This window comes from Sorex fumeus, unplaced genomic scaffold (assembly GCF_029834395.1).
Source record: "Sorex fumeus unplaced genomic scaffold, SorFum_2.1 ptg000051l, whole genome shotgun sequence".
Classification (NCBI taxonomy): domain Eukaryota; kingdom Metazoa; phylum Chordata; class Mammalia; order Eulipotyphla; family Soricidae; genus Sorex; species Sorex fumeus.
In genome coordinates this window covers 5,740,714-5,768,517 of record NW_026606108.1, presented here as the reverse complement: position 1 = coordinate 5,768,517, position 27,804 = coordinate 5,740,714, and the positions used below count along the sequence as shown (strand labels likewise).

Below are 27,804 nucleotides of genomic sequence, written 5' to 3'. Positions count from 1 at the left end.
ATGGTGGGTCTGGTGTCAAAATTGAATGTAATCAAAGTAGAGAAAGAGTAATGTGGAAATCATCTGCCCCACAGGTAGGGGGAGGGTGTGGGATGAGGGTATACTGGGGTTTTTGGGGGTGGAGAATGGGTACTAGTGAAGGTACGGGTGTTTCATTGTATGACCGAGACTTAAACCCGAAAGCTTTGTAACTGCTCTCACGGTGATTCAATAAATAAAACTATAAAAAATGAAAAATAAAAGAAGTAATTTGAAAGAATGAAACAGAACCAGCACTGGCAGACCCAACCACTTCACCCCTACGTCTCTGCCCCAAGCCACAGGACACCGAGTAGGAATGCTCTCTGCAAGGCCCATTTGCAATACCCAGGTCCAGGAAACCACCCAGGTGCCCGCCCAGCGGGTCCGGCATGGGAGAGGTGTGATCTGCATGCACAATGGAGCACTACCTGGCTACGAGAAGACGGAAACCAGCAACTAGCACACGGAGAGGGTGACGCGGGCACTCTGCACTGGGCAGTGAGGTCTCAAACAAAGCAGGGTACAATGTAGACAGCAGGAGCCCGTTTACAGAGGAGGCAGGGCAGAAACAGACTTTACACTTGGGGGGTTGGGGAGGGGATAATCCTCAAGGGAGGGGACAATCCCCAGCAGTGCTCAAGGTCGCTCCCACTGGGCTCTAGGCTCTCCTGCTTCACTGAGAGGTGGAGTCTGGGACTAGGGCAGCCCTAGAGCATACACACGTTGTCATGGCAACAAAGGCAGTGGCCGAGTCAAGTGCCTTTGCACCTGCCTGGGAGCATGGAGCAGAGGGCCCACCAAGTCACACCCCTACACGCGGGGGTGGGGGGTGGGGGGCCCTTCACGGGGACAGCTACCGTCAGACCCTCCTAGACGCCAGATCTAGGGTCCTCCCGTGCCCCAATATGACCTCTTGGGAATTCTAAGCTGAAGCTGGGGCACAGCAAGGTGGCAACGCCCTTTCTGTCGATGGGTTCTGGGACGGAACCGGTGCCTGACCCTGCTTGGAGCCTGCCGATGTGTGCAAGGCTAGTGCCTGCCCGGGGATGCTCCAACTCAGATAAACACGCTGTGGGGGCCTTGCGGGAGAAGATGGCTGGGCACCCCACCTCAGGGAGGACCCTCAGGGAAGGCGGGTGTCAGGGAAGGTGCGAAGGATTCTGGGAAGGCTGGGAGCCCTCAGGGAAGGTGCAGGACCCCCTCAGGGAAGGCGCAGGGGAGCCTCAGGGAGGGTGTGAGGATTTGGGGGAGGCCCTGAGGCCTCTGGGAAGGTGAGGGGCACCTCAGGGAAGGCAAGTGACTCCTCAGGGAAGACGCAGTGACCCCACCAAGGTGCAAAGCTCGTCCCATGGCTCCCCACGCTTCCACTTTTGTCCGTAAAGTTTACTTCTGGCCAGAGGGCACCCGGGGTCAGGCTTCGCTCCTGTGGTCCAGGTCAGCAGCATCTTTGCTCCTGCCAGCGCCACAGCTCAGCCTTGTGCTTGTAGCATGACCGTGCCCAGGAGACTCCAGGCAGAGGAGAGTCTTGAAAGGCTGCGGGATGCCCAGATTTTATTCTGGAGGGAGGTGTTTCAGTGACCTGTGTCTGCTTGAGCTCTTTGGGAGCATAAAGCCCACCGTGCACTGGTGGTGTCTGTCACTCAGCAGAACCTGTGACACTATGCGCATATGTTACCAGAAGAAAGGCCTGGGGAAGGACACTGGGGCACATGATCTGTGCATGCCTGAGAGCCTCAGGTTCCATCCGGAGCCCCACATGCTCCCCTGAGCACTGCAGGGAGAGTCAAAAAATAACCCCACAGACACCTTTATTGCACACAGTGCCCTTCTGGGTGCCGGAGTCCCTCTACCCTGCTGGCTTCCAGTGACAGCCTCCTGTTAGGAGGTCTGGGGCAATGAGGAGAAGGCGAGAAGGTGTCAGACTAGGGGAGACAGGGTCTGGGAGGCACATACACCGCAGGCTAGGTTCAGGGGCACAGGACAGCTGCTGACCGACAAGGAGCAGCTCCAGGAGCACCCACTGGCTCTCCCCCAGTCTGGGGGTGTTTCTCAGGTGGTTCCTATCTGCAGGCGGTGGTTCCGGTTTGGGGTTACTCGGTGTGATTGTTTGGAGAGTAGAGAAGAAATACATTCTCTGTGTCCGAGATTTCCTCTGGATCAGCCCCAGGATAAACCGGAGCTGCCAGTGGCTGGATAATTCACTGCCATGCCCTCTCTGGGTGCTCAAGCAAGGAGGAGCCTCCCTCTGAGGAAAGTGAAGAGAGAGCGACAACACACAGGCAGGGCTGAGAATCCCCCAGAGCGTGAGACAGGAAGAAACTGCCCCAGCAAACAGGCATCAGGCATCAGTGGTGGACACTGTTGTCTGTGGCCACTCAAGGCTCTGCTGGAAGCTGCCTTTCTGGGTCAGGTGCCCTCTCAGTCAGAGCCGGAGCCCCAAGACAGGAATAGGTCTTGTCCACCCAGCGTTCTCACTGCCTTGGCAGTCACTGCATCGTGGGAGAAGGTAGGGATTAGAACTACCTGCAGAAAGGAAGGCAGCAGGAAAGGGTTAAAAGAAGATGTCAGTGGCCTTGGAGAGACTGAGTGGGCTGTCCGTGACCAACATGTCTGGGGTGGGGGCTTGGGGGGAGGGGTCACCTGAGCAAGGGAAAGGTGCCTCCGAAATCTCTGACCAGCCTGAGCGCTCAGGGCAATCAGACCCACGGTCAGGCTTATATTTAACATTTTAACACAAGTGAACAACATTTCATTAAATACATACTGGGAGGGCAGGGGAGGGAGTGGTGTGGGCAGACCCGGGGTTCTCGGTGGGTGCTGCGGGCCACACGGAGGGGGCCACTTCCAGCGTCTGACAGTCCTGGCAGCTCGCAGTGCCCCAGCATTGGCGGGCTCAGAGCTAGCGGCCATGCTGGCCGTTGGGGGTGAGGTGTCTGTTGGCCCCAAGGCCATTCTTCAAACAGTCTCTCTCTTTGCTTTCCGTAGCTTCTACCTCCCCCTCCTCATCCTCGTCCTCATCCTCATCCTCGTCTTCATCCTCATCCTCATCATCACTCCTCACGTCCTGGATATTCTAGACAAGAAGAGAACAGGCTGTCTTGAGTGACTACTTAGAGGATCGGTTTAGGAGTATGGCTCCCTTGGAAGAGACCCCAGTATCCAGCCAAACCAGCAGGTGTTCACACACAGGGCCCACAGGACAAATCATCCCTGCTAGGCCTGACCCTCCTCACCTCCCCCTGCTGGACCTGACCCTCCCCGCCTCCCCTTACGGGCCTGACCCTCCCCACCTCTCCCTGCTGGGCCTGACCCTCCCGACCTCCCCCTGCTGGGCCTGACCCTCCCCACCTCCCCCTGCTGAGCCTGACCCTCCCCACCTCTCCCTGCTGGGCTTAACCCTCTCAACCCTCCCCTGTGGTGCCTGACCCTCCCCATCTCTCCCTGCGGTGCCTGACCCTCCCGACCTCCCCCTGCTGGGCCTGACCCTCCCCACCTCCCCCTGCTGAGCCTGACCCTCCCCACCTCTCCCTGCTGGGCCTGACCCTCCCCACCTCTCCCTGCTAGGCCTGACCTTCCTGACCCTCCAGACCTCCCCCTGCTGGGCCTGACCCTCTCCACCTCCCCCTGCTGGGCCTGACCCTCCCCACCTCCCAGCAGGGGTGACTCTGCTGGGCCTGACCCTCCCCACCCCTCCCTGCTGGGCCTGACCCTCTCCACCTCCCCCTGCTGGGCCTGACCCTCCCCATCTCTCCCTGCTGAGCCTGACCCTCTCCACCTCCCCCTGCTGGGCCTGACCCTCCCCATCTCTCCCTGCTGGGCCTGACCCTCCCCACCTCTCCCTGCTGGGCCTGACTCTCCCCATCTCCCCCTGCTGAGCCTGATCCTCCCCACCTCTCCCTGCTGGGCCTGACCCTCCCGATCACCCCCTGCTGGGACTGACCCTCCCCACCTCTCCCTGCTAGGCCTGACCTTCCTGACCCTCCAGACCTCCCTCTGCTGGGCCTGACCCTCTCCACCTCCCCCTGCTGGGCCTGACCCTCCCCACCTCTCCCTGCTGGGCCTGACCCTCCCCACCTCCCCCTGCTGGGCTTGACCCTCCCCACCTCTCCCTGCTGGGCCTGACTCTCCCCATCTCCCCCTGCTGAGCCTGACCCTCCCCACCTCTCCCTGCTGGGCCTAACCCTCTCAACCTTCCCCTGTGGTGCCTGACCCTCCCCATCTCTCCCTGCGGTGCCTGACCCTCCCGACCTCCCCCTGCTGGGCCTGAACCTCCTCACCTCTCCCTGCTGGGCCTAACCCTCTCAACCTTCCCCTGTGGTGCCTGACCCTCCCCACCTCTCCCTCCTAGGCCTGACCCTCCCCACCTCTCCCTGCTGGGCCTGACGCTCCCGACCTCCCCCTGCTGGGCCTGACCCTCCTCATCTCTCCCTGCTGGGCCTGACTCTCCCGATCACCCCCTGCTGGGCCTGACCCTCCCCACCTCTCCCTGCTAGGCCAGACCTTCCTGACCCTCCAGACCTCCCCCTGCTGGGCCTGACCCTCCAGACCTTCCCCTGCTGGGCCTGACCCTCCCCACCTCCCCCTGCTGGGCTTGACCCTCCCCACCTCTCCCTGCTGGGCCTGACTCTCCCCATCTCCCCCTGCTGAGCCAGACCCTTCCCACCTCTCCCTGCTGGGCCTAACCCTCTCAACCTTCCCCTGTGGTGCCTGACCCTCCCCATCTCTCCCTGCGGTGCCTGACCCTCCCGACCTCCCCCTGCTGGGCCTGAACCTCCTCACCTCTCCCTGCTGGGCCTAACCCTCTCAACCTTCCCCTGTGGTGCCTGACCCTCCCCACCTCTCCCTCCTAGGCCTGAACCTCCCCACCTCTCCCTGCTGGGCCTGACGCTCCCGACCTCCCCCTGCTGGGCCTGACCCTCCTCATCTCTCCCTGCTGGGCCTGACTCTCCCGATCACCCCCTGCTGGGCCTGACCCTCCCCACCTCTCCCTGCTAGGCCAGACCTTCCTGACCCTCCAGACCTCCCCCTGCTGGGCCTGACCCTCCAGACCTTCCCCTGCTGGGCCTGACCCTCCCCACCTCCCCCTGCTGGGCTTGACCCTCCCCACCTCTCCCTGCTGGGCCTGACCCTCCCCACCTCCCCCTGCTGGGCCTGACCCTCCTCATCTCTCCTTGCTGGGCCTGACCCTCCCCACCTCTCCCTGCTAGGCCTGACCTTCCTGACCCTCCAGACCTCCCCCTGCTGGGCCTGACCCTCCAGACCTCCCACTGCTGGGCCTGACCCTCCCCACCTCCCCCTGCTGGGCTTGACCCTCCCCACCTCTCCCTGCTGGGCCTGACTCTCCCCATCTCCCCCTGCTGAGCCAGACCCTTCCCACCTCTCCCTGCTGGGCCTAACCCTCTCAACCTTCCCCTGTGGTGCCTGACCCTCCCCACCTCTCCCTGATGAGCCTGACCCTCCCCACCTCCCCCTGCTGGGCCTGGCCCTCCCCACCTCTCCCTGCTGGGCCTGACCCTCCCCACCTCTCCCTGCTGGGCCTAACCCTCTCAACCTTCCCCTGTGGTGCCTGACCCTCCCCATCTCTCCCTGCGGTGCCTGACCCTCCCGACCTCCCCCTGCTGGGCCTGAACCTCCTCACCTCTCCCTGATGAGCCTGACCCTCCCCACCTCTCCCTGCTGGGCCTGACCCTCCCCACTTCTCCTGCTGAGCCTGACCCTCTCCACCTCCCCCTGCTGGGCCTGACCCTCCCCACCTCTCCCTCTGAGCCTGACCCTCCCCACCTCTCCCTGCTGGGCCTGACCCTCCCCACCTTTCCCTGCTGAGCTTGACCCTCCCCACCTCTTCCTGCTGGGTTTGACTCAGCCTCCCCCTGCTGGGCCTGACCCTCCCGACCTCCCCCTGCGGGGCCTGACCCAGCCTCCCCCTGTTGGGCCTGACCCTCCCAACCTCTCCCTGCTGGGCCCTCTCTCCTTACTCCTCCCCTGGCCTGGGAGCTCTCACCTTCATGAAGATGCAGCGCTTGAGCATTTTGAGGATGAAGTAGCCCCAGTAGAGGTGCAGGAGCTGCAGCAGCAGAAGCTGCAGGTTGAGGAAGATGTAGGAGAAGAAGGGATCGAGGTAGTGCAGCGGGATGATCAGGGTGCAGTGCAGGATCCTGCAAGAAGACCGGAGCTGCGGCACGGCCGGCAAGGCCGCCTGCTGCACACAGCCCTGACACGGCTCCTGAACGCCCCCTCTGAGCCCCCGACCCCAGCATTTCTGACTGAGCCCCCTTTCTCTGAGCCCCACTGGGTCCCCCTTTCTCCAAGCATCCCTGACTCTGACTCTGGCTTTCCCTGACAGCTGCTCCCCAGGCCTGGCATGTGGGAGTGGGGTCAAGAGCCCCTGAGATCAGAAGGAGGTGCGGACACTGGGGCGACACTGCCCATTCCCGGAGTGGACCAGAAAGACCAATTCTGGCCCACTCCCCCTCCCCCGCCTCTCCCAGGCCGGTAGTCCTGCTCTATTGTTCGTGCTGGTGGTAGACTCCTCCCTGCAGGGCAGGGGACTCTCTCCTCTCCATGGGCTGTGCTGGGGTGTGGGAGGTGTGCGCCACTCTGCCTTTGGCGGGGGGCAGTAAGGGGCTGGGGTGCTGGCTTTGGCCCCAATGCAGCCCTCATCCTCACATGGCTCAGTGGCCTCCATCTGACAGGCCACAAGTGCCACAAAGGTCTCCGGGGGCTTCCAGAGACCCCCTTGGACCCCAGGAAGAGTCCCTCCCTAAGCCCTATGTCATGGAGGCACGGGCAACCTGGGTGCCGTGGAGGGCTCCCCCTGCTCCCTCCCTGAGCCAGGCCTGGCAGCTGGAGCTGGTGGGAGGCAGGCGGCACTCCCTCCCAGGGCCCCAAGCAACCTCAGCATGGTCCCGCCCGCCCCCCAGGGGTGCAGTCCCCCGCTACTCACCAGAAGGGGAAAACCACAAGGCGGCTGATGAAGAAGATGGTGGAGAAGATGAGGAACAGCATGTTGCACGTCTGCCTCCAGCCGGCGTAGGAGAACATCTTCGCGGACTGTGGGGGCGAGAGCAACCGACACGCTGGGTCACCTTCCCTACTGCAGTGTGCGTTCGGTTTGGAGGTGACCCCTGGCATCACTCCTGGAGGGGCTCGGGAGACCCTCCTCACTGTACTGTCTCTCTGGCCCTCTCGTCCAGTGTATGGAAGTGAACGGACACGCTGTGGGCTTTATGTCTGAACAGCTGGGGTGTGCTCGGGGAGATGAGGGACACTGCGCCATGCTGGCCATGTGGACAACTGGTAAACCGGACAAAGCCCCCCACAATGGCACCTGTGGCAGGTTCCCCCTCTCATGAGATCCCCCACTTCGCCCTCCTTCCCCAAATGACCCTGATCAAACGGGTCTGACCAGTTGGGGAATAACTGGGTAGATGCAAACTTCCCCTCAGGCCTTCCAGAACAGACTCTGAGTCTCTAGTTTGGCTTCCAGAACCCCAAGTCACGTCTGCCCTGGGGAGCAGAGTGTGGGCAAGGCTCCTCCCACCTCCACCCTCTCCTGCTGCAGGATGCTGGGGCCCAGAGGGTCCAGAGGGGCCCCTTGCTCCTGAGCTGGAGGTGGGAGATGATGGCGGGAATCTGGGATGTTTGGGACAGAGTAGGGGATAAGAGCCTGGGGTAAGGACAGGCAGCACCCTCTGGCTCAGTGGGGCTGCACCCAAGGGGTCCCCCTCTTCCAGGTGAGGCCTCGCTCAGGGCACGGTGCAGGTGGGGGGATCCTGGACCTGGACATGGGGGTGCTGGCAAGGATTGGGAAGATGAAGCACTGTATCACTGTCCTCCGTTTGTACATCGGTTTGCTCGAGTGGGCACCAGTAACATCTCACAACAAATTGTGAGACTTGTTGTTACTGTGTTTGGCATATCGAATACGTCACGGGTAGCTTGCCAGGCTTTGCCATGTGGGCAAGATTCTCTCGGTAGCTTGCCGGGCTCTCCGAGAAGGGCGGAGGAATCGAGCTCAGGTCAGCTGCGTGCAAGGCAAATGCCCTATCCAAAACAGGCAAAAATGGCAAAAGTCTAAAACTGGAGATGTTGGGGTCTTGGAATGCCCACAGAGCAGAGCACAGGCCTTACATGCACTGACCCTGAGTTTGACCCCCTTTGTTCCCTAGTACCACCAGGAAGACCCAGAGCCTCTACTCTGCTGGGCGGGAACAGATTACACTATTGTAACTGCCACTGCAGGCAATGGGCCTGCCCCTGGAGCACCCCAGTAAAGAGCTGTAGGGCCAGGGAGATAGTACAGGGGGTTAAGGCACTTTATTGCACCCTACGACACCCAGTTCAATCCCCAGCACCTGAGTCATGCCAGGAGTGGTCCCTGAGCACAGAGCCAGGAATAGCCCCTGAGCACCGTCAGGGGTGGCCCCCAAACAAAAGGAACCATAGGTGCTGGTTCTTATTTCTGCAAAGAAAGAGCTAAGCTATGACTCCCCAAGTCTCGAGGAATTCGAAAGACCCAGAGGTTCCATGCTCAGGCTGGTCTGAACAGGCTGGTCTCAGCTCTGGGTTGACCGAGCACTTGAGTGCAAGTACAAACACAATAGCAAAGTCCCCCAGAAAACTAGGGAGAGCCGCCTTGGAGAACATCAAGAACAGACCCGGGACCACTGCAGTTCTGTGGACGCTGCCTCCCACGGGCTGATGAGAGGGGCTGGCCTGGCTCCCAGAACCTCAAGTTAGCAGATCAGGACAAGAATCCAGAATGAGGAACCGGAACCATAGCACAGTGGGGAGGGTGCTTGCCTTGCACAGGTTGGATCCCCAACATCCTATATGGGCCCCCAAGTCTACCAAGAATAATTTCAGAGTACCAGGAATAACTCCTGAGTATCATCGAGTGTGGCCCAAAAACAAAAAAATAAAAATAAAAAGAGTCCCCAGGTCCTACCAGGAGTGATCCCTGAGTGCAAAGCCAGGAGTAAGTCCTGAGCACCGCCATGCGTAGCCCCAAACCAAACAAAAAGGGAGATGAACAATTCCTAATCATTCACCAAAGTTCCGTTCAGGATCCACCAAGTCCAGGCCTCTGGGCCTGACACTTCCTCCCTCTGCTCTACGTCAGGCCTGGAAGGCTCTCTGTGAAGCAGCCACTGGCCAAGCCTGTGTGTGACCCGAGATGGAACTGCAGAGGAGAGAACCTCTTGGGCTCTGGGCAAGGACAAAAGACACAGCGTCAAGAGGCTGCCATAGGCCAATGAGGGAGTTTGGTTCTGTTAGTGCCCACCAGACAAGCGAGGGCTCCTTCCCAGTCTCACCCCTGTGAGTTGCATGGAAAAGCTGCTTCAACGGCAGACACACTCCAGATGCTGCTAGGTGCAGCAAAGGAGCATGGAATTTAAAAAAATATATATTTTAACTCTTGGTGTGGGGACCACACCTGGTGGTGCTCAGGACTTACTCCTGGCTCCGCACTCAGGGATTATTCCTGGTAGAGCTCTGGGGACCCTATGGGATGCCAGGGATTGAACCTGGGTTGGCCACATGCAAGGGAAACACCCTCCACACTATGCTATCACTCCAGCCACGGGAGCATAAAATTCTACTCTCCGCCCTCTTTGTTTTTGGGGCGCCCAGCAGTGCCCAGGACTTACTCCTGACTCTGCACTCAGGAATCACTCCTGGAAGAGAAGCCATATGGGTTTGGGGGATGGAACCTGGGTCTGCTACATACAAGGCAAGCATCCTCCCTATTGTACTATCACGTCATTATTCAAAATTAGCACTCAGGGTAGGAGATGGGGTGCAAGGGCAAAGGCATTTGCCTTGCATGCAGCCAACCCTGGTCCAGTCCCAGCATGGTCCTGGAGCACTGCCGAGGTCACTCCTGAGCTATGTTCTGTCTGTGTCTGTCACTTGGGAACAATGGGGAAGGGGGATGTGAAGGCAGCAGGCTTCCTTTCCTGAGGCTAGGGGCCACAACTGGGAACCTGGCGACACCCTTGGAGTTAGGGGACAGAGAGCCCGGCTGGTCCCTCCAACCACTGGTCCCGGGAACCCTGGCTGAGTCTTGGGGTGTCGCTGTCTTACGGGGACTCACCTCCAGCCAAATGTCAGCCACGTCGTGCACGATCATGACGAGGGTGCCGCTGCGGATGTAATTCGCGCACCACGAGAAGCTCATCAGGCTAATGGCAGCGAGGTGGTGGATGACATGTGCTAAGAAATCCTACAGGCAGAGGCACAGAGCGAAGAACAGTCAGCCAGCCCCAAAGCAGTGTGGCCCCTCCTCAGGAGCTAATGCTGACAGGGACAGTAACAGGAGGAACGAGGAAGAGGCCAGACGTGGCCATCTGCGGGTTCAGAAGCTTCGGAAGTGCTTCCACTGCACTCTAAAGGGGACAGAATGAGCAGTGCCAGCAGGGGACACACAGCAGCCAATGCTTGTCCTCTTCCTGTGTTTTTGTCTGCCACTGTTTTACACTGGACACACATACACAAACATGCACCCACAGACCCACACAGCCATGCAGCTGCCGTGTAACTTTCCATGTGGTGCTTATTCTCCTACCTCATTCCAAAAAGGAAAGACACATAGCTGTACAACTGGTCAAAGTGCCAACAGCTGAGCTCTTTGGGATTTTTTTTTCATTTTGGGGGCCATACCCGGCCATGCTCAGGGCTTACTCCTGGTTCTGAACTCAGGATTTATCCCTGGTGGGGCTCAGGGAACCCTCTGGGATGCCTTGGGCAACACTAGTTAGTAGGACATTTATGGTCAATTAGAAGTATTAGAATAAAACTTGATTCAACGCGTCACTGGAAACAAAAAACAAAAGGTTGAACTAAGACCTGCACTAACACCCACTTAATTAGAATTGAGGAGGGGAATGCCCTGCCACAAAGGCAGGGTGGGATGAGGGGGATGGGGGGGTGGGAGGGATAGTGGGATCCGTAGTGGTGGAAAATGGGCACTGGTGGAGGGATGGGTATTTGATCATTGTATAATTGAAACCCAAGCACAAAAAATTTGTAAGTCTACAACTGTACCTCATGGTGTTTCACTACTTAAATAAATAAACAAATAATTGAGGAGGGGGACAAGGCAACAAACATCTTTGTGGGGGGGGAGAAGGATAAAGCAGCTTTGCAGATCGGGCACTTACCTTCCTCCTGACATCCGTGCCAAGGCTGAACAAGAGAGACCAATAGAAACTCATCTCTAGGATGTAGTACCAGTACTGGGAAGGCAGCAAGGTCTGGGGGAGACAAGAGCCCCGTCACTACATCAGTGTCAGCATAAAGCGATGCATTCTGAATAAACGAAACTATTATTCACTCATACCTCACCAGCCGCCGAAGCTCCCCCCCCGGGCACAATGCTGTGCTTTCAACTGCCAAGTCAGAGTGAGACAAAAATATTCCCAGCTCTTTTGTCTACACTCCTGAAAGCGGAGATAAGGATTCCCACAGGAAGTATAATGTTTTGCCTCGGTGTTAATAAAGCTGGCACAGGTGTAACTGCCGTGGGATTCTTGTTGTGGACTAAGAGTGTCATTTGAAAAACAATTCCTAAGACGACTTCAGAATGACAGCACGTCTGCCTGGCTGTTCTATGTTCCCGACAGACCTGGCCTCAACCTTCTTTAGTGCCTCCGTGCAGAGGTGATCACATTGAAAGGGTGGATGTTCTGGTCCAGTCCTCCTTGCTTGTAAAGGTAAAGGTAAAGGTAAAGGTAAAGGTAAAGGTCCTCCCGTTGATCGTCGATTTGCTCGAGCGGGCCCAGTAACGTCTCCATTGGAGACTTTGTTGTTACTGTGTCTGGCATATCGAATACTCTCGGTAGCTTGCCGGGCTCTCCGAGAGGGGCGGAGGAATCGAACTCGGGTCAGCCATGTTGGCCGCTTGTAAGGCGAATGCCCTACCCGCTGTGCTATCGCTCCAGCCCTAAAGAAAGAAAGAAAAACCCTAAATGCACGTGTTTGAAAGCATCAGAGATCAACGAGGCACCTGGAACCTATAAAAGACTTTTAAGTGAACCTTGATTTCAGGAGAGACTGGATTCAAGAAACACGAAGTACTGCATACACTTTAGTAGAATGGACCTAAAGCAAACCGGGTGACCAGTAGCAAAAAGGCTGTAGTTTGCTGATTGATACATGTTTGGAGCCCAGTGGCCTCCTGAGGAGCCGAGGTACAGCTGGAATCCTGGGAAACACACGGCCAGTGCTCAGCCCAGTCAGGAAAAAGGGCCCTAGGAAACACTACGTCTCTCTCTGGGAATGTGGGGGAATTGGAAATGCAGCCCTTTCCCACAGACGGCTCTGCCTGGACATGGCCCAGCCAGATGGCACTCCGATGCCCTTGGGGGATGCCCCTAGAGCCAATGTCTGTCCCCTCAAGGGGGATTACATCCTCCTGAGCATCTCCCACGTCTTTGGACAATGTCTGAGATTCTAGACAATCAGGCCCAGGAAGCAGGAACAAATAGGAGCACGGAGGAGAGTTGCCAGGTTTACTAGACTCTACAACATGCCTGGAAAACACCATTAAAAGATGGTGACCCATAGCAGGGGGCTGGAATTCTTTACTCAAAGCATCACGTGGAAAAAATCTCCAAATGGAGAAATACAAGGACTGGACTTCTACTTTCATAGCCGGTTCTGGTAACTGGGAAGAAAGAGCCGCAAAGGAGAGGATGCAAAAGTGGCCTAGCCTTTGCCTGCAGTGAGGCACTAGTTGCAGCGCCCTGGATGCGGGGTGGCGTCTGGAGACTTCAGGGAAGGCACAGCCAACCCTGCAGAGCAGCGGCCTTTTCCCATGGCATGAGGCACAGAAGCGCCCGTGGGTGCTCGCACTTAAGGGCCAGGCTTTAAACAGGACCCACAGAGAACCTGAACCTTTCCAGTCCTTCAAAGGTTGCCAGATTGTAGAGAAGCCAAAGCACTGGGCACTTCTTCCCCCCATTCAACATGCAGAAATGCAGGAGACCCTGGAGAAAGGTCACCCCACCAGAGCACAGAGACTAAAGGGGAGAAAATACTGCGGGTCGCCTAGGAGACAGCACCCGTACTGAGGAGGAGCCCAGAGGCATACTTGTACAGCTGGAATTCCAGACTAGAAGGGAGAGCGAGGGAAAGGAAGAGAAGCCACAGCTAAGAGTTCCCAGAAACGGGCCCCAAACAGCAGATTCGAGAAGTGCTATGTAAGCAGGACGAGTGAGTGAGCAGATCGTGACTGGCGCTGAAAACACAGCTTCAAAATATTACAACGGGTGAGTGAGGAGTGGGGGAGGTGCTGGGAAAGGCATCAGGTCACCCCCAAACCGGACCACACAGTTATTAATGACACTGATGCAATCCTAGAACTCTGTAGATATTTGGGGGTGGGCGCGGGGGAGGAGATCTCCACAGATCCAGGCAGAAAGATCCGAATCACAGACGAATGCACCCAAGACACGCAATGTCTTGAAAAACGGGAGATGGGAAGCAGGTGCCAGAGGTGTTTCAGGGAAAGAGACGCGCACGTCGCGGTGATTTTTCAATCTCTGGGAGAGTTTCCAGGAGGAAGAAAGCACGTAGAGCCGAAAAGCTAACCAAAGGGAAGAAATGGGGGGGCCTTTAGAAAACAAACGGGACTGTTCCCTCCAATGAGAGAGTGACAAAGGGGCATGAAAACACACCAGGCAATGCCCGGGCAGAGAATAGGCTGAGGGGCACATCCAGCCCCCTACTTTGTTAATTCAATGCGTGATGATAGTCAGGTCACGTGACTGGCCAGATACAGGCCTGATTCAAGCAATGAAGGAATGAGATGGGAGGGGGTGGGTTGGGGTGGGCAGGACGAGCTCCTCAGCAAGGGGAGTGGGGGGTGGGGAGGTGAAGAAGTGGGAGAGAACAGGAAGGACGGAAGAACAGGAACTCGGGAGTCAAGTGGGGGCCCCTGGAGAGGCCATTCGAGGGACTCACCTGTCGGGGGTAGCCATTCCACACCTCCCATAGGTCATACACCCACGGTTTCTGCAGAAACAGGCAAACAAGGAACCGTCAGCAGCAAACAGATGTGGGTCCAGCCATAACAGACATCAAGACTTGGGGCAGATCCCCCATCCCCAGGCCTTGAGGCTCCTGCTGCCCACCTCCTCCTCTGTGACCCTGTGCCCAGACATCACGCCCAAGGCACACCCCAACTCTGGTGCCTCTGTGTGCCTGGAAAGCACACTGTTGGCAGAGAGCAGTGTTTCTGATGAAATCAGTGCTCAGCCTACCAGACCCACACCAGAGCAATACATTGCTCCAATACTGGAGCAATGCGACAACCGAAGAAACTGTGGGAGCAGAGACGAAAGGGCACGGGGACTGTGTGCCAGGGAATCACAGTGTTGCACCCACTAGACCTGAGCCCTGGTGTGGGCATGACCGACATCCTCCCTGGCACCCCTCATTTTTCATGGTAAGCAGAGCAGTATTGCTCAAATGCTTGTGCCTCTGAGGAAATCTATTGTTATCAAAGCACCATGGAAAGGAAGAAGGCAGGGAGAGACCTGGGTTTTTTTTTTTTTTTTTTTGGCACACCTGCCAATGCTCAGGAGTTACTCCTGGCTCTGCACTCAGGAATTACTCCTGGCAGTACTCAGGAGACCATATGGGATGCCGGGAATTGAACCTAGTGAGCCACGTGCAAGGCGAAGGCCTAGCCTGCTGTGCTGTCACTTTGGCCCAGAGATCTGATTTCTGACAGGCATTTTATGTGCCTTTATTTTTAAATTGGTTTTTGTTTTGGGGGATGCCACACCCAGCGTTACTCAGAGGCCACTCCAGGCTCTCTGCTCAGGGTGTCATTCGCGCTGGGGATCGAACCAGGTCAGCTATGTGCAAGGCAAACGCCTGACCCTGGAGTATCCCCCTGTACTACCCCGACAGTAATTTGATTTCTTGTGCGAAAGTCTTCATGGTAAAAGGATGTGATGGAACTTGAGTTAAAAATAAAGGGAAAAAGGACTTGTGGCAGGAGGGGTGAAATGCACTAAAGGACCAAAGTGGACTGGACCAGTAGGCTCAGCAGATGGCCAACAGTTCATCTTTGGTGCAGGAGTAGGGAGAAACTGGCCTTAAGACTTAACCGTGCAGGTCTTGGGAGACAGTACTTGCATACACTTTAGCCCTAAGCACTGCCAGGAGGGACCCATGGTCAGGCGTGGCTCAAAAACCAAACCGAAAAATCAACTAAGCGAATGCAAGACTTCACAAGGGTTTTAAAGGACCTACTGAGGAGAAGCTCCTGGTCTGTGGCATGAGAGAGCAGAGGTCTGTGCCGGGGTGTCGGGGCCCAGGGAAGGGTGAGCCCCACCCCAGAGATGGGATGGCAACTCACGTCATAGAGAAATGCAATCCCAGCAATGGTGATCACGAGGTAGAATGTGAACCGCCAGCTGCCAAGAGAAAGGAGAGTGCGTGAAGAAGGTGACACGTGTCAGAGGGCACATGGACCACAGTGGAGTATGAGAGAGGCATGCTCTGATTCGTCCGACGGGCATCCCTCTTTCGGCTCTCCCACTTACTCAGTGCAGGGAAGGGAGCCAATTGCAGGGGGCCTCGAGTCTTCATCTGTGAACGGGAACAGTGGAGTTTACCTCAAAAGGTATTGATCAGCATTCCTGGGTGAGTGAGCAGCCAGGAACTGGAGCGAGTGGCAGTGGGGGGGGGGTGGCAGTGATGATGGCAGTGGTGATGATGCTGATGGTGGTGGTGATGGTGATGAGTGGTGTGATGGTGGTGCTGATGATGCTGATGATGCTGATGGTGGTGGTGATGGTGATAAATGTTGTGATGGTGGGGGGGTGGTGAAGGTGATGGTGGTAATGATGCTGATGGTGGGGGAGATGGTCATGATGGTGGTGGTGCTGATGATGCTGATGGAGGTGGTGATGGTGATGAAGGTTGTGATGGTGGTGGCGGGGGTGATGCTGATGGTGGTTATGATGCTGATGGTGGTGATAACACTGATGGTGGGGGTGATGGTGGTGATGAATGGTGTGATGGTGGTGGTGATGATGGTCATGATGGTGGCGGTGAGGGTAAGGTGGCAGGGTGATGGTGGTGGCAGTAATCAGGATGGTGGTCATGGTAATGGTGGTGTAGGTGACGGTCTCAGTGGTGGTGGTGATGGTTATGGCAGTAGTGATGGTGGTCATGGTGGTCCTTTATGTAACAATCACTGAAGTAATATTAAAAGTCTTGGGCTGCTGAGGTGGCTTAGGAGGCTGAAGGCTGCATCTGGCCACTGGCACTGTATGACCCCCTATACTGCTAGGCACAACCCCTAGACCCAGGGTCAGGGGTCACCCCTGAGCACCACTAGGTGTTGTCCCAAAACCAAAAAGGAAAGAGAAGCAGCTACTCCGTCTAGAGCCCCACTCACTTCTGCAGCCCTGGGAGAAGGGCACTGCTGGGGGTGAGGACAGGGGCTCTTCCAGGCTGCCCTCTGCTCCCACAGCCCAAGCAAGGCTGGTGCTCTGGCCCTCAGACTCAGAACATTCCTGAACACGCCGCCGCCACACAGCAGGATGGCGCTGGCCCATGGGGTTCTGATCACAAAAGTCAACTTTGATCCTTCAGAAAGTTGACCAATTAAAGACACTCCCAGAGCACTAAAAAACTGAGAGGATGGGGCCAGAAAAATAGCACAGTGGTTAGGGCATGCACCTGGCATGCGCTGGGCACATACAGACTCCCTGAGCACCGTGGGGTGCAGCTGGAGGCCTCTACCTTCCAACTGTGGTCCTGAGCCCTTGAACCTAGGTAGCCAAGACCCACTGGGAGGCTGGGGGCTCAGGTCTGAGGGCCTTCTGGCAGGGTCCTCTCTAATGAGACAGACCCTTGGATGGCCAAAACCCGTCGTGCTAGTGTTTACCCCTGTCAGGCGTCAGGGAGCCCCATACTTGGAGGGGGGGTGGCACCACCTCAGCATCTCACCCAAACCTGAGGCCCTGATAAGGTGTGGGGACCCCTGTGCTCCCAGGCAGGGGTCATGCCCGGGCCTCTCCTTAGTCCCATCCTGGGATGCCCCACTTCTCAGCTCGGGCTGCTCCTCCAGCAAGTGGACCCAACACTGCCTCCATCCAGACCTCACCACGCGGGGGTCAGGACACACTGCAAGGCTTCTCAAAGTGGGTGCCGCAGAGCCCTGTGGGGTGGGGTCCAAGCCTGACGGTGTGGCCCTGTGGGCACCAGGGCCTATAGCCACATTCTCACTGCCTGCCTCCCCTGTCAGGCTGCCACCACTCAGCCTTCTCTCCGCAGCTGCTCTTTTCTTTACACTAGGTTTGGGTTTTGTTCCCGGGTCACACCGGCAGTGGTCTGGGGCTAGTCCCAGCACAGTGCTCCAGGGACTGTGTGGGGAGGGTGGGGGATCACATCAGGGGTCCCCCATGCAAGCAGCCCCCCCCCGCCATCCGCCCGAGAGGCCCCTCTGCCCCAGGGAAGGGACTACTCCTGAGTCGGCCCCCACGGCCCTCCGTACCAGGCCTCCTGGAACTTCTTCATTCTGCAGGGCCGATCTAGGTTCCGCCGACTCCGAAACCATCTCTCCACCTGGCGCTCTGTTAGGCTGCTCTTCTTGGCCAGGCTGTAGAGATCAGTCTGCAGAGAGGGCACAAAGAGGGGACGAGTCACGAGGGCTGGGGTCCAGGGACAGGGCACTCTCTCTGTGGCTTCTGGAATCACACACGTGTGCACACATACACACACATACACGTGCACGCATGCACACACGCATGCACAGATGCATACACAAAGACACACACTCATGCACACATGCATATAAGCACTCATAAAAAGCACATGCACATACAAATGCACACATGCACAGACACATGTACTTACACACATGCATACAAACATATACATACACATATGCATAAAAACACTCATACACAGGCATGCATGTACACATACATGTACAAACACATGCACACACATGCATGCACATACACATGCATGCACAATTCACGCATTCACACATGCACACACATGCATGCACATACACATGCATGCACAATTCACGCATTCACACATGCACATATATGCATGCACATACACATACACATGTCCACACACATGCACGCACCTGCAAACACACCTGGCTTGCTCCATGGACCGTGTGTCACCGGCATTAAACCTGGGTCTTCCATCCTCTTTTCACGCACACGTAAAAATCCCAAGAAGATGAGCCTGGTCCTGAGTCCCGAGGACAGGCCAGCGGGGACCCCCTTCGGTCCCCTCCTCCCCTCTCACTTCACAGGGCTCTGCAGTGCCACAGTTGCCAGCAAACCCCATGACGCCGCTATGGATTCCATTATGAGTTCTCTTCCAATCAGACGCAATTTCAGAGAAGCTCAAAGGAACCCAAAGGTGCGAAGGAAATTCTGGGACAAGGAGGGTGCCGCCTCTGGGACATACAACTGCAGTCACCACGCAGAACGGGAAATGGGTCAGGGACGGCTCCACGTGAGGATGGAAGGCTGGGGTTCAATGCCCAGTGATACACGCTCCATGCAGCAAGCCAGGACACGCCCTGAGCACCAGAGAGGGTGGCCTGAGCTCCCCCTCTCCCCATAGAAGCGCCTTTCTGTAGAGTCGGCATAACAGGCTCCTCTTTCACCCCTCAAACACAGCCCGCGGGTGTAAGAAGGTCAAAAACCACCAGTCTAGTGTCGGGGTCATTGCTGCCTGTCCATGTCCAGGCCACTGGGGCAAGAAGCAGAGGAAGGCTGCTCTCCATGGGGCAGGACCGGCCCTGTGGAACACCCAGTAATACGGCCCAGCCCTCACAGGGGCCCCGAGAGAGGAGACCCATGAAGGGGAAAGCGAGGCACAGAGCATCAGCCCACTGCTCTGCAGGCGCCTCCCCCCCCCCCCCCCCCCCCGCCACATTTCCCACAACCTCATTGGTGCTGGTGCCAGGATCAAACCAAGAGGACAGACCAAGGCTGGGAATCAGGGCTTGGGAGGCTGATGCAGTGTTTGCTATGGAGAGAGAGCACAGGCCCCCCAAAACAGAATCCCTCTGGTTCTGCAGGAACTCCCCACCCCACCCTCGCTCCACCCCCAAGGACTGTCACAGTCCCTGCAGGAACCAGACCTTCCTGGAGAGGTGTGTGTGCGTCGAAGGCACTGGGGACAGCGCCCAGAGGACCCGGGATGGGTGCCCTGCACCCCACACTGCCCACGCCCCATCGGGAGTAATCCCAGGGCACTGTAGCTTCCAGCCCCCCCGCACTGAAGTGAAAGAGTCTGCAGTCAGATGCCACACTGGCCGCCTGGGGTGCCCATTAGTGACCCTCAAGCCTGGCTCTGGGGCCGAGTGTGATGGCGTCACATGGCCACTTGGCTCCCCCAGAATCACATGCTTCCTACTTCAGCCTCCGTGCTCGGTGAGGCCTGGCTGAGGGTGAGCGCTGGCTCATCAGTCCCTGCATTTTTATCAGGAGCAGAGTAATGAATGTGTTGGACACGGCTGCTGGTGGGGTCGATGGCGCCGGCCCAGCCCATCTTGAAGTGGTTAAGGAGATACAAGCGCACGTACAGGAACAGCTTTCAGATGGATGTGTGCGCGCACACATAAATAACGGGCCCACAGCTGCAGTCGCAAGCGGATCGTGCAAAGCCGTCCATCTGCAGACCCACTGGCAGAGGGGGGCCGCAGTGCCGCGTGTCCTGTCTCTTCCCCTGGTGCCCAGAATGGAGCTGTGTCCTTCGGCTCCTCTTGCAGCCGTTCCTGGCAGCTGGGGGGTGGGAGGGGCTGACCCTGTGGCTGGACTTGGCTAGATATGGCCCCTCACTTACTCCGCTCTCACCATCCGTGAATTAAGCAAAATGTAAGTGGTTCAACTGAGGCGTGGGGTGTGGGGGACTGCTTTGGTTCCCTCGTCTGCAATCAGCCGTCTGCTCTCCGCGGTCTCGGTCACTGGTGTCCCCAAGCAGAATTGGGTTACCACGCCCTTTCTCAGGAGACAAGTCACTCAGGGCAGCACTGAAACACCCCTTCAGTAAGTGAGGGAGCAGGAAGTGCCCCTAGTGGCGCCTGAGGGAATTACCATCCACCCTTCACTTCGGGAAACAGTGGTCAGTTCCTTGCCACCTGTATCTCTGGGGCCTTTCTCTGGTCACACGCCGCCTCCAGGCTGACACTGACAAACACTCTGAGCCAAAAACAGGAATTATTTCCTGTCTTTCTCTTCTTCAAGGAGCAGAAGATGCTCGGCCGTGGCGTGTGGCATTTGTGTTCAGAGTCACGAACACTGGTCAGACTCGCGGGCAACTGGTCACTACAGGCACAGTGCAGCCTTGAGGGACACCTATGGGTGGTGTCACTGGGGGTGGGAGAGGCAGCCCCATGTGCTTTGATGATGACAGGATCCTGGGCACTGTCTGGTCCCCGGGCTGTGCGGGGACAGCTCTGAGAGTAGCCCTGAGCACGGCCGGGAATAACCCTCTCCCCTAACCAAAATTAGTTCCTTGGGGTGATTGGGCAGAGAGTGGCTTGTAGCCACCCAGCTCTGGAGTTGGTAGCTGACTGGAGTTCCATCCCTAGCACCAGCGGTGCCCTGAGTATCGTGGGGTGTAACCCTGGAGGCCCTCCAAGTACCCTCAGTCTTTAGCACTAAACTGAGGAACAAGCAGGCAGAGAATTACCAAGAGGGGTCCCTGGGGCCCCTGAGCACCACTTGGCAGTTCCCTCCACTCCCCCTCAACCCCCGTCCCACAATCTCTCGGGGCCGGGAGAGTTCACAGGGCTGGACCCCACCTGCAGTGACAAGCACTGAGCAGTCCCGGCCCTGAGTACTGCCGAACCAGGGGTACCTGGGAGGGGACTGGAAAGGTCCAAGGGTGCAGACACAGCCTCAGATGACACTGGGGGTGACGCTATGCCTTTTTTTCCTGGAAAGGGTCACATAAGATGGAGGGGAGCTCAGTGCTAGGTGAACAGGACAGTGCCAGTCACTGCACTGTAAGAATAGTGCCGGTCACTTCATGGTAAGGACAGCGCTGGTCACTTCATAGTAAGATCTCATCTGCAAATGAGCAGGCCGAAAGGGTCCCAAATCTGTCAGCAGAGCAAAGATACAAGCCCCAGTGGTTCGTTATGTCTGCCCATCAAAGGGGCATAGAACCAGAATTCTCCGGCAGGTAAGCTGAGCCTTTTGGTGATTTGACCTTACAAGGAGGGGCATTTTTCCATCAGAAAACCAAGACCCAGGGCCAGAGCCATGGTATGGCAGGTAAAGGTGCTGGCCATGCATGCCACAGACCCAGGTTTGATCCCTGGCATCCCATGGGGCCTCCTGACCCCTGCTAGGAGTGATTCCTGAGTGCAGAGCCAGGAGTGAGCCCTGAGCATCGCCGGGTGTGGTACCAAAACCTGAGACTGAGTGCTTACTTTGGAGGGTTTTCTTGTGCCCTTCTGGAAGAATGTCTCTAAGACTGCATTTGGCGTGATCTTCCTCCGACCTTCTTTAATGCCAAAGGTCCTCGCCAGAGGGGCAGCAATAAACCTACAAAAGAAAGTAGATTGGAAGTCTGAGAATCACCCTCAGGGGTACCAGACAACTTGAGTCTCCGCGCCAGTGGCCACCGGGGTCAGGGCTGCCCCCTTGCCTGCCACCCTCCATGCCTGGCAGACGTTCCGGGAGAGCAAGTCTGGAGGTGCCCTAGAAACGCAGTAACGGATGGGGAGAACCCCTGTCATAGTTCTAAAGCCATCTGAAAAGAATCCAAATACATTAATGCATTGGGTGGGTCTGCGATCGAACCCAGGGCCGTACACAGACCAAGGCAAAAAGTGCTCCACTGCGGAGGCAGCGCACCAAGTTCCCGCCCTCCCCCAAATAAATTTCTACACAAGACCTGGGGAGCCCCTCCCCCAGAGTTAGGATAAGCCCTTCCACAGAGACTCTCATTTCTAAGACGCTCGGGATTCAAATTAATAGTTTTGTTATTAAAAGTTTTATTTGATGCGATGGTTTTATTTGATATAATAAACCTACTTGATGTTTTCACATGTGAAAACCTGCCTTGGGGAGACACCTAGCATCGTGGTGCAGGGACGCCCAGCTAGCCTGCTTCAGTTCCCAGGGAGCTGGCACGCTGCCTGCCGGAGTGTGTGTGCCCACTGGCATGCCCACTGACCATGTGCCCATTCTGTGCCCACGCTGGCCTGGGATGCCGCTGGCAATTCTATGGGGCTTGTGAGTGTTTTCACTGAGTTTTCCACGCTAAGCTCATCAGTTCCTCATTCCTGCTTGTCTCACTTTTGGTGTGCTGTTTGGGGCCTTTTCTTTCTTTTTTTCTTTTTCTTTTTTGGGTCACACCTGACAATGCACAGGAGTTACTTCTGTTTCATGCACTCAGGAATCACTCCTGGCAGTGCTCAGGGGACCATATGGGATGCTGGGAATCAAACCTGGGTCAGCCGCATGCAAGGCAAATGCCCTACCCGCTGTGCTATTGCTCCAGCCCCTGGGGCCTTTTCTTAAGGTGGGATGTAAGATGGTACTCTTGAGATCTCCCCTCTTTTCTCACTATGGTGAGCTACTTCTGCTAATTTGGTTTGATTTGGTTCAGTTTGGGGCCTCACCCAGCTGTGCTCAGGGCTTCCTCCTGGCTCTGAACTCAGGGATCACTCCTGATGTGCTCAGGGGACCCATGGGGTGCCTGGAATCAAACCCTGGTTCAGCTATGTGCAAGGCAAATCCCCTATCTGTGGTACTATCACTTTGGCCTGTTTAATTATTTATTTACTTATTTATCTATTTATTTATATAGTTTTGATTTTTGGGTCATACCCGGCGATGCTCAGGGGTTACTCCTGGCTCTGCACTCAGGAATCACTCCTGGCAGTGCTTGGGGGACCATATGGGATGCCAGGGATCGAACCCAGGTTGGCCGTGTGCAAGGTAAATGTCCTCCCCACTGTACTATCACTCTGGGCCCCCTTTTAATTTTTTAATCAATTAAAAAATAATTTTGGGGGGGTACTGCATTTGGAAATGCTCAGGGCTTACTTCTGGCTCTGTGTTCAGGAAATCACTCCTGGTGGTGCTCCGAGGACCACACAGGTTGCCGGGGATCAAACCTTGGCATCCCCCCTTTCAGCTAGCAATCTGGCTTCTTCAACCAGGTATCACTTCGTCTCATCACTTGGAGTCTGAGTGTGTGAGATACTGTCCTTATTCTGTCCCAAACTCAGTCCTTGTGCAGGATTTTCTCTAGATTTTATTTTTGTTTATTGTTTGTCTGATTCACTAGCAAGGCTCAGGGGTTACTGTTGGCACTGCACTCAGGAATCACTCCTGGAGGTGCTCGGGGGACAATACAAAGTGCCGGGATTGAACCCGGGTCGGGCATGTGCAAGGCAAGTGCCCTACTGGCTGTACTATCAGTCCAGTCCCTCCTCTAGATTTTTAATATATTTAAAATAGCCTATATCAGGGGCCAGAGTGATACTACAGTGGGGAGGGCATTTGCCTTGCACACGGCTGACCTGAGTTTGATCCCTGGTAGCCCTTAGGGTCCTGTGAACCCTGCCAGGAGTGATTCCTTGAGTGCAGAGTTAGGAGTGAGACCTGAGCACCACTGGGGATGACGCCAAAACCTAAAAGTAAAATAAAATAGGCCATGTCAAGTCTTTAATCCAACACCCAAGATCCATAATGAATACTTTAGTAATTGCTGGGTTTTCTGTTTTGTTTTTCTGCGTATCTGATGGTGCTTGAGAAACTTCCACACTGGGATTCTTCCTTGTGAATTAAAGCCCCTCCTATGTACAGCACATCACTTCTTCCGGTGTGCCTCTTTTCACTTCACTTACAGTGACTTCTTTAACAACTATGAGCCGGAGTGATAGTACAGCAGGGAAGGCGCTTGCCTTGCATGTGACTGACCCAAGTTCCATCTCCAGCATCCCATAGGGTTCCCCGAGTACCACCAGGGGCCCCCCAGATAAACAAACAAACACAAAAATAGCTAGCAAGGCATTTTGCAAATCATACTACTGATGCCTTCAATGATCTTGAAAGAAAACTGACCACGTTGTTCACCCAGCCTGTATCAGCTTTGAACACTCTCCTCATCCCATCTGATCTTGTATTCACGTTGACTAATCTTTGCTCCCTCCCACTGCTGCCCAGACAGCCACCAATCTATTCCTGTTTATAGTTTGTCGTTTGGCCTTCTCTGGATATTTGATCTGAGGGAACTCATACACAACATCATTGCTCATGTCTGGATTTGATCCCTCGGCCCTTACACTGTGGAGTCTTCACCTCATGTCAGAGTGCAGATCTGAACTCCAGTGCTCATATAGAAGTAACTAGACTTTAGCAATATCTCTTGAAAAGCAAAAATAATTAGCAAGTTACCAAGAGAAAGAAAAGCACATGCTTAACACAGATTCTCAAACATTCATCGCCATTTTATCATAATAGCCCCAACCTGTAAACTATGGACATTTCTTTTTCTTTCTTTTGTGTGTAGGGGGGGCACATTGGCAGTGCTCAGGGCTGACTCCTGGCTCTGAGCTCAGGGTGGGCTCAGGGAACCATATGGGGTGCGAAGGACTGAGCCCACATCAGCCCATACAAGTCAAGTGCCCTATCTGCTGTCTGATCTCTCTGGCCCCTGAGCTACCAATATTTCTATCACCTCGTTAAAGAAGCAGTAAGTTGAGGTCAACAATCTAGCAAGGACAAGGAACCACTGGTACACACAGGAACATGAAAACCATCTCAGACACAGACAAGTATACTCTGCATGACTTCATTTCTAGAAAATTCTAGGAAAGATAAAATCACACAGACAATAAGTATAATTGGTGATTGGCAGGGGCACTAGAAAATGAACGGTGAAATGGGAGGTGGAAAGGAGATTTTAGAGCTGATGGAAGAAATTTTAGCATCATTGTAGGAAAAGCTAAATTTGATGCATTTGACAGATGTCAAAATGCATCCAATTCCAGACGGACCTTCTACCTCAAAGTCTGCTAAAGCATTTTTCACAATAGCCCAGATGAAGAAGCCCGATGATGCCCATTTTGGAAATCACCATTAAATGGAATCGAACTCGGGTCGGCCATGTTGGCCGCGTGTAAGGTGAACGCCCTACCCGCTGTGCCCGGCAAGCTACCGAGAGTATTCGATATGCCAGACACAGTAACAACAAAGTCTCCAATGGAGACGTTACTGGGCCCGCTCGAGCAAATCGACGATCAACGGGAGGGCCTTTACCTTTACCTTTACCATTAAATGCCCGTGTAAGCCCCCTGACAGATGACTGGAGAGAGAAGGTACCATACATGGAGTGCAACAGTATCCAGTTCTTTTAAAAACAAAGTGATGCAGGGCTGGAGTGATAGGACAGTGGGTAGGGCATTTGCCTTGCACACGGCCGACCTGGGTTTGATCCCTAGAATCCCATAGGTCACACCGGGAGTGACCCTGAGCGAGAAGCCAGGAGTAACTCCTGCACATTGCTGGGTGTGCCAGGAAGGAAGGAAGGAAGGAAGGAAGGAAGGAAGGAAGGAAGGAAGGGAGGGAGGGAGGGAGGGAGGGAGGGAGGGAGGGAGGGAAGGAAGGGAGGAAAGGAGGGATGGAGGGAGGGAAGGAAGGAGGGAAGGAAGGAAGGGAGGGAGGGAGGGAAGGAGGGAAGGAGGGAGGGAGGGAGGGAGGGAAGGAGGGAGGGAGGGAGGGAGGGAGGGAGGGAGGAAGGAAGGAAGGAAGGAAGGAAGGAAGGAAGGAAGGAAGGAAGGGAGTCATTTAGAGCCAAATAGAAAGAACTGGAGCAAAATAAATCAGAAGGAAAAAGACAAGTGTTGGCTGAGATCAGTCATGGGAAGAATCCCAGGAGATAAAATGGAAGGACAGAGAGATCCCAGTATAAGGACAGGTCAGGGGACACAGACACGCAACAAAGTGAGGCTACATGAAGGTTAATTGAGAAAGTGAAGGAGAAAACAAACAAAAAAAAGCTGAAAAAAATGGAAGTGAGGGACAGGAGTGATAGTAGAGCAGGGAGGGCATTTGCCTTGCACATACACAGCCAACCCAGGTTCAATCCTCAGCATCCCATAGGGTCCTCCGAGCACCATCAGGAGTGACTGAATACAGAGCCAGGTGTCAGCCCTGAGCACTGCCGGGTGTGGCCCCCAAACAAACAAAAGTTGGGAGTGAAGAAAAGACATTCCTGAGAGGAAGAAATAAATGTGGATGGACTTTTTATTGTCTATACCTCATCCCTCAGCAAAACAAATTTCTAGAACACTGTGTGCTTCCTTCTATCAGATGGAGTGTCTGTCTTAGACAACAAGGATCTTTTTCTAGAATCCACCCCAAGGAGTTTCTGGGCACAGAGATGGCTCAGGGCTCAAGGTGCTCGCCTTGTATGCGGGTCACCCTGCATCTTCCTGACACCTTCTGGTCCCCTCCACCCCTGCCCCCCAGCACCGAGCACTGTCAGGTATAGCCCCAAACCCTCCATTCTCAAAATTAATTAGAAGATTTATTTTCTTAAAAATTGGGGGCCACACCTAGTGGCACTCAAAAGTGACTCCTGGCACTTTACTGAAGAGTGGTCCCTGGGGTCCTTGGAGGCCCTATCATGGCTCAAACCAGGGGTGGCCGCATGCCAGGCAAACACTTCAACCCTCTGGGCTCACTCTCTTGGAGGAGCTTCTGGGCTTGAAATTCTGCTGGAAGCTTTAAGAAATGAATTTAGTCCTTCGATTCATTATCAATATAGTTTTTCATCAGCGGGAACGGAATAAAAAATTTCCTAAGATAACCTGATAAAACAGCCAAGTCCGTCCAAATTCCAGTTTGGACAGGGCTTCTGGACTTGACCCTGCATCTCAGAGACAGGAAAACAAACTCGTCTTTGGAGATCAGATGTCCATGGAGCAACGGGGATGGATCTGAACACAGCACCATATGTTAAAGGGAAGAGGGGGCTGGAGTGGTAGTACAGCGGGAAGGGCATTTGCCTTGCACACAGCCGACCCGGTTCGACTCCCAGCAACCCATATGGTTCCCTGAGCACTGCCAGAAGTAATTCCTGAGTGCAAAGCCAGGAGTAACCCCTGTGCATCGATGGGTGTGACCCAAAAAAGAAAAAAAAATAAAGGAAAGAAGGAAAGACCCCCCACGAATGCACCGGGTACCAAGGAGGACAGCGCACTCTCCTCTGCTCTCACAGGGGCCTTTCCCCTCGTCTGAGTAAAAACCATCAAGTCCATTACAACAAAAAGTGAGGGTGCCAGCACTGGGGAGTGGGGGACAAAGGTAACGGAGAGTATCATGCTGAGTGAAATGAGTCAGAAGGAAACAGGAAAGACATGGAGAAGGACACTCATTTGCGGGGCATTAAAATAAAAATTCTACAAGAAAAATACCCAGTGAGAGTAGAAACAATGTGCATGGTGGGGAACCTGCCACAAAGGGGGAGTGGCAGGCAGTCAGGACAGAAAGGGACCACTGTGGCAGTGCCAGCTGGAAACGATCACTCTGGACACAAACTGTGTGTGCTGAGAGGAAGCAGAACTGATGGGCAGGATACACTTTCAGTAACAGTATAGCAAACACTGTGCCTAAGAGGAAAATATGAGAGAGAGGAAGAGAGAAAGAGTGTGTGTGTGTGTGTGCGTGTGTGTGTGTGTGAGAGAGAGAGAGAGGGAGAGAGAGGAAGAGAGAGAAAGAGAGAGAGGGTGAGAGAGAGAGAGGGAGGGAGGGGAGAGAG

At 55.4% G+C, this 27,804-nt stretch overlaps 1 protein-coding gene across 1 annotated transcript in view; it reads right to left on the bottom strand.

The window, feature by feature from the left end:
* Positions 1-2,756: 2,756 nt before the first annotated feature.
* CERS3 (ceramide synthase 3) overlaps positions 2,757-27,804 on the bottom strand; it is a 74,852-nt gene continuing 49,804 nt past the window's right edge. The window contains exons 4-12 of the mRNA XM_056124439.1: positions 21,458-21,572; positions 17,540-17,658; positions 15,392-15,449; positions 13,987-14,037; positions 11,184-11,276; positions 10,118-10,246; positions 6,965-7,071; positions 6,023-6,176; positions 2,757-3,094 (exon numbers count right to left, since the gene is read on the bottom strand). Of these exons, the coding sequence (XP_055980414.1) occupies positions 2,921-3,094; positions 6,023-6,176; positions 6,965-7,071; positions 10,118-10,246; positions 11,184-11,276; positions 13,987-14,037; positions 15,392-15,449; positions 17,540-17,658; positions 21,458-21,572 (1,000 nt within the window). The 3' untranslated portion in view covers positions 2,757-2,920. The remainder of the gene's footprint in view (positions 3,095-6,022; positions 6,177-6,964; positions 7,072-10,117; positions 10,247-11,183; positions 11,277-13,986; positions 14,038-15,391; positions 15,450-17,539; positions 17,659-21,457; positions 21,573-27,804) is intronic.